Below are 6,719 nucleotides of genomic sequence, written 5' to 3' on the forward strand. Positions count from 1 at the left end.
TTTTTAGAATTTGTACACCAGCATCAATCCGAGCTCGGAGTGACGACCTGGGTGAGTTATTGTTTTTATTTTTTTTTATTATTTTCTTATTTTTTATTTTCTGTCTGTCTGTCTGTCTGTCTGTATGTCCATCTGTCTGCCTGTCTGTCTGTCTGTCCATCACACGCATTTTTCTCGGAAATGGTTATAGCGATTGACACCAAATTTGGTAGAAAGGTGGGAACTGTGAACGCTCACGAATACAGGGAGTTACATCCTTTTGCGATGAATTTAAGGGGGGTACATTTTTCTTTCATCAAATATAGTTATGTGGGATATCAAATTAAAGCTCTCGATTAGTACTTTTCGAAGCCGGTCTTAGTTTTGACATTTATTGGAAAGGTGGGGAGTGCGGGGGGTTGAAAGTGATCATTCCTTTAAGGGGGCCATTCTCAGAAACTACCAAACCGAAAAATCTGAAAAAAAACAGGAGGCTGCCACTATATGGTGCCTGGGCTCCGAAATACCTTCCATACTGATATCTGTATAAATAAAGTTAATAATAGTATATTACTATAATTTTTAGTAATTGACTGCAAAACCCCCCTTAAGTTTATCCTAGCACTACGAAATTTCTCGACAATATAGGGTATAATATAGAGCGGGATCTCACCAAGTTTGGTGGAAATCGCACTATTACTAACAAAGTTATAATACGTCAAAGTTGTTGCTTCTTTGCAAATTCAAGACTATGAATCTCAATATCATCCGGAAGTGGATATTCTCACACGCTCCACGCGCGCGGTCGAGCCGTTTTTTTTTTCTTTTCCTTTCTTTTTTCCAATTTAGTACGCGTTCTGTTTATCATTCAATAGGCCGTCACGAAATCCTATTTAACGTCTATTTTAGCATCCGGTGCGGACCCACGCATCGGAATAGATACGTTGTTTTCAGTAATGAAGCGTGAGGGATCAAAGCGCTCAAAGGACCCCCTCACATTCCCGAGCCTGGCTAGCACAAAAGCGTGCAAGAACGTGTCGACCGAGCACTTTGATGGAGCTTCAATCTTTGTGGGCGGACCTTCACGGTCAATTTAGCCAATTTGTTTAGATTTTTGGGATAGCTCTGCCCTCTAGGTCGTTATCGCCCACTCAGGATGATCGACCTGATCTCCTATAACCACCCATGTCATTACATCCTTCAAGGCAGTGCAGATCTCTTCTCTGGATGTTACCTCATCGAGATCTTTGCACGGTATATAGACTTCATGTTTTTGGGAACGAACCTCCTTCTCCCCAAGTGAGTTTATAACTTGGTTACGAAAGCCGTCAGTTTTTCCCAGACTGGATTTTCTCAGCTCAAATATGAGATTCCCTTTCTGGGTCCTCCGGATTTTGCTGACATTTCCGCCTAGGTCTTTTAGGTCGGGGTCAGATTTCACCTTTTTCAGTATCTCCGTATACGTTAGATGTCCTCTGCTGGAGATTACAATTGCCTCCCGGCGAATCCGCACCTTTGGTTTCTTATTTCTTTTTTTATTCACGACCTTAGTCCAACCATCGTTCTTATTTTCTTTCAGTTTCAGCTCGCTAGCTTCCTTTCTTACATTTAGTACTTTGGGCCCTTTTGAACTTTTAGTTCCGTTTGTTGGACTGATCAAGACCCCTTTTTTCCACTTTGGGGCCTGTTGATTCTCCAAAGCTTCCCCCTCTTTGTCTCGCACTCTTTTACTTGAGCGAAGGTCGATGACTTTGTGCTTCGGTGTCACTTGGGTTCCTGTGGCCTATAGTAAACTACCCTGATGGCTGTCACCATGCTCTTAATGACTTGGTGCACGTTGTGCTTGTCCTTGATGAATTCCGAAAGCTCAACTATTTTAGGCCCAAGCTATATAAAAGGTAGTTTTTCTGGGTCAGGGCTCTGTTCTCGGTGAGTCTTGGCCAGATTACTCCTTTTACTGACTCCTTCACCTTTTCCAGTTGCTGAGCTCCCATGAGCTTTCTCTTTTGCCGGCTTTGATATTGGAGGAGATCGTAAAATTGATGAGCTTCTCCTGAATGGATCAATTTGCTACTGTTGGAGTACCTCTTGATCAAATCCGATGAGTGTCGAAATCGCCTTTTTTGGCCAGCTATCTCCTTTTAGCCCATCGTTCTTTGCCTTTGCAATTGGTGTTCTTGGCAGAGTTGTGCTTCATTTGAACACCCCCTTCTCCAAATCTAAAACACTTGTAGTATTAGATGCAACGGTGGCCAAGTTGTCCACCACCGAGGCACTGCGGTGTCTGTCTGTCTGTGTGTTTGTCACACGCGCTTTTCTCAGAAACGACTATACCGATTGGCACGAAATTTGGTGAGAAGGTGGGAACTTTGCACGCCCAGACATGCAGTGAGTGATATTCTTCTACGTTGAGATTTAAGGTGAGTCTCCATACATGTTCAATTTTTTTTCACCGAATAGTCATGTGGGTATCAAATTAAAGGTCTCGATTAGTACTTTTCGAAGCCGGTCTTAGTTTTGAGATTTGTTAGAAAGGCGGGGAGTGGGAGGGGTGGAAGTGATGATTTCTTTAACGGACCCATTCTCAGAAACTACCGAACCGAAAAATCTGAAAAAAATTCATGAAGCTGCCTTTATATGGTGCCCAGGCCTCAAAATACTCTCCATATCGATATCTGTTCAAATTAAGTTGATAATAGTATTTTTGGGGAAATTGAGTAAAACCCCCTTAAGTTAATCCCAGAGTAGTTGGTAGTAGTATAAACTATAATATGAAGCATATTATCCCCAATCATCAAAATCATACTATTAGTAACAAAGTAACAAAGTTAGTAACAAAGTTACAGTAGATCAAAGTTGACTTTAGAGTGTGAATTTACTGCAACTAAATATCAATATCACACTAAAGTGGGTAGTCAGACATGCTAAATGCATATACATAACGGGCTACGTACAAATGGGATGGTTCTACACTCAAATATATTCACAGAAGAAGCAAACAAAACCTTTCATACCTGAAGCGCCCAGCTTCCGGTTTCCCGACTTGTTTTCATTGCCGGGTTTTGCGTCGTCTCCTTTTGTGTTCCTGTGCACTTCATCAGTACCAATCAACGCTTTCGATCTATAACTTATACTGACGCTTGCGGAAGATTATGGACCTGATTTCTACTATTTAGCAATCAATTTGAAGAAATCGTGTAACCAATCCAGATCAGGGCCCTTTTAGTCCTGCGAGCTAGTTTTGGCTCGTTGAGCTTTGTCTACGGTAGTGTTCGCAAAATTCATGTCAGCACAATATGCATGTGATTGCAGTTGCCGGAGCAATATATCAACAGAAAGTCGAGACTGAATTTTATCACTAATTTGAGATAGAATTCTCGGTGTTATTGAAGTTGTATAGAATTTTGAATTTACATTTCATTCTATTTCAGATTTCTGCTGCGGTGAGTACTAAATCGGTCGTCCTTAATGAAACGCGATAGTGCTGCTTCTGTATTCTTGGTCATCAGCTCCTGCGATGCCCTTAAGTGAAAGGAACTCGCGGCCACAATAGTGTCGCTGCGGATATGGTGGGAAGTGCTTGACGGATATTTAGTGCAACAAGTAGTGGTATAATGGCGTGCCCTTTCTCGTCGTTGTAATTTCCTAGCAGGAGCAGTTGATAATTCCTTCCCTCAGTCCATTTCAACCGCTTCCTACACGAACCTGCTAAGGCGATTGCTATAGATAGTGGCAAAACAGCTGGCGTAGGCATCATATTGACCTCGAACTGTCCTACGATTGGCCGTTCTATTATGGGAACTCGGTCTAGTTAAAAAGCCAGTCCCGTGTAGTGACCGCGGCTGCGCAACGGGAGCGGAATCTCATTCGGCTCTTTCTTAATTAATTTGTTTAAACAATGCATTTAATAATGTGCAATTGCCTTAATGTTCGCCGCAGATTGCACATTATTGAATGCATTCGGGCAAATAGATCTTGACAAAAGGCGAATGATTTGCCGCATCTGCAGGCGCATGCGCATGTTGCCGCAACATTACCTAGAGAGAGTTGAAGGCTATGTAGCGGGAAATGAAGCGAGGAGAAGAACAAAGAGGAGACGAAGCGGTGCAGAGTAAAAAAAAACGGAATGGAGAAAAAGTGAAGTGCTTGGTTTTTTAGGTTTTTTTGCTGAGGAGTGGAGGAGGTGACAGTTGGGGAAAAAAAGTAAAAGTCGTTTTGTTTGGAAAAGGAAGAGGAAAAAGATTTTCGCGAGGGAACAAGAAAAACGGAAAGCCGAGGGCCAGGAAGAGGTTTTTCTTTTTTTTGCTTGAAGAAGAAAAGGAGTGATTTTCGTTTCTTGGTCGAGCCGTTTTCTTTTATTTTCCAATTTTAGTTCGCGTTCGGGTTGCTATTCGATAAGCCGTCGCGAAGTCCTTATTAATGTTTTTTTTGGGATCCGGTGCGGACCCACGCATCGGAATAGACACATTGATTTGTAGTAATGAAGCATGAGGGATCAAAGCGCTCAAAGGACCCCCCCCCCTACATTCCCGAGCCTGGCTAGCACAGAGGCGTGCAAAAACGTGTCGACCGAGCACTTTGATGGAGCTTCAATCTTTGTGGGCGGACCTTCACGGTCAACTTAGCCAATTTGTTTAGATTTCTGGCATAGCTCTGCCCTCCAGGTCGTTATCGGCCACTCAGGATGATCGACCTGATCTTTTTATCCACTTTTACCATTACACCCGATAAGATGGCGTTGCAATATCATTAATGGGCAGGGGTGTTGATAGCTTTTGCAGTGCGTAATCTGCAACACAATAAAGTTCTTGCACTTTCCTCACCTATCCCATAAGATGAAGTCTTCAGCAAGAATTGAAGTCATCCATCGTTGTCTTCACAATCGAGTTTGGGATCAGTTGGGGAAGAATTATTATGATTAATCCCTTGACTCCTTCAAAATAGATAGTAAAAGAAAATTATATTAATAAATGGAGACCATATATGTGAAGGTCAAATTTTAAACCTACATAAGATGTAGAACCATTGCAAAGCATTAACATCGACTAGGATTGCAGATTAGATAGACGCAGTACTTTGAGGAAATGGAGACACAGTTAGGCTTCTTTTATTCATTCAGCAAATATTTCTTTGTACAAAAAGACATGTGATTTGACAACGAAGAAACGTGTCGGTAATCATGCAAAGATTTAGGTTCATTTGGACAAATCGTTATTCGTTGAAATAGTGAACCCAATCGATTTCCAAGATATGAAACTTTAAGACTTTGGATATTTTCCATGAAGAAACCACAAAACTTTTGAGATGCCGACGAGAAATTCGCAAAATTTGGTCCAAAAGACGCCAAGCTCAACTTGATTTCATAATAGCAAAGCAGGGCTTACACTGTCGAGATCGGTTTGTTAAATGCAATATATTGTGATGGTTATTTATTTAAAATACGAAAGAAGCGGTGTAACGGGTAATTACGCAGACATATTCGAAGTATTTGAGGTGAATCCCATTAATAAATGATGTAATCTGCATCCAGAAAAGATGTTAATCACTTCCACTGGAAAAATGTTTTCTGTTTTATATACTCCGGATATAAATATCTTTTGTCTGTGGTAATTGTTGTGCATCAAATGGTTTCGAAAAGTAACCCAAGGGTATAATGTGAACTAATTAGTTGGTAACAGTTTCTAGTTTTTCGCAAGAAAGGATTAGTTTCAAGCTTTTCGACTTATTAGAAATGCTATGCTAATCTACTATCAAAAGAAAGTCAGTAATTTCGATTCAACAATAATTTATTCCACTTTCGTTATCACAAACACGCCAGTGTTAACATCAATTATTCGGCCAATTTAGTAACGGGACTTGATTAGTTCTTCCTTTTGTGGATGAGCGCGGATCCATTCCAAAGCACGGACGATGTATTCTGGTACTGGTGGAGCAACTGGGATGTGGGATCCAGTTGGTTGGTATCCATTGACATCAGCAACGTAGGCAGTTTCTACGGCTTCGCCTTCAGGTGATACCCATTTGAAGTTTCCTTGGACGGCATCAGCGTTTCCACTTTCTTGGACGTTGATTCCGTTGGTGGTGTCGAATCCATAACGGAATTGACCGTCTGGAGCAACATCGTTGACGAAGCTCTTGGTTTGAGCATCCTTGTTGATGTGGTCAGCGGCAGCTAATCCCAAAATAACGGCGATAACGAACTGGAAAGCACAAACTATTAGAACTCACTTTCAATTAATAGGGGTTGGAATTATTATAGCAATATCGTTCAGCATCTCTTAGGGAACCCTATTGAGATGGTAGGCGATATCGACTATAATGAATCCAGTGGATCCCTATAAGGGAATATATCTAAAAACGCTTACAGCTTTGAACATTTTGCTTGATTTCTTCGGTAAGTCCAATGAAACTGATGCCGAGTAAAGATCCCAGAAGTCTTTTTATACAAGTTTTTCGCAACTCGGCAATCCTTTCGAGAAATTCCCAGTGGGGATACACATAGTGTAAGCCATCAGCATCAAATTACTATATACTCAGGATAGTGGGCATCTCTATTCACCAAGAAGTTACATATGTGCAAATGTATCTTCTTTGATTATTCATGGTCTCGGTAAATTTCGAGCATATCTTCACTGGAAATTCGCTAATAGACCGTGTTCTAGCATAATGAGGACAATGCACTTTCAACCACTCGCTAGGTGTTCACTTCTTTTCATACGCCTGTTAGAGATTATCATTTC

General features: G+C 41.3%; 1 protein-coding gene across 1 annotated transcript; it reads right to left on the minus strand.

Moving 5' to 3' along the window:
• Positions 1–5,747: 5,747 nt before the first annotated feature.
• On the minus strand, positions 5,748–6,505 carry LOC119649867 (pupal cuticle protein Edg-78E-like). The gene is made up of 2 exons (XM_038052238.1): positions 6,345–6,505; positions 5,748–6,179 (listed from the first exon to the last, which is right to left on the minus strand). The coding sequence occupies exons 1-2, from the start codon at positions 6,354–6,356 to the stop codon at positions 5,823–5,825; spliced, it is 369 nt and encodes a 122-aa protein (XP_037908166.1). The 5' UTR covers positions 6,357–6,505; the 3' UTR covers positions 5,748–5,822.
• Between the last annotated feature and the right edge of the window lie 214 nt (positions 6,506–6,719).

Source organism: Hermetia illucens, chromosome 2 (genome assembly GCF_905115235.1).
Source record: "Hermetia illucens chromosome 2, iHerIll2.2.curated.20191125, whole genome shotgun sequence".
NCBI classification, from domain to species: domain Eukaryota; kingdom Metazoa; phylum Arthropoda; class Insecta; order Diptera; family Stratiomyidae; genus Hermetia; species Hermetia illucens.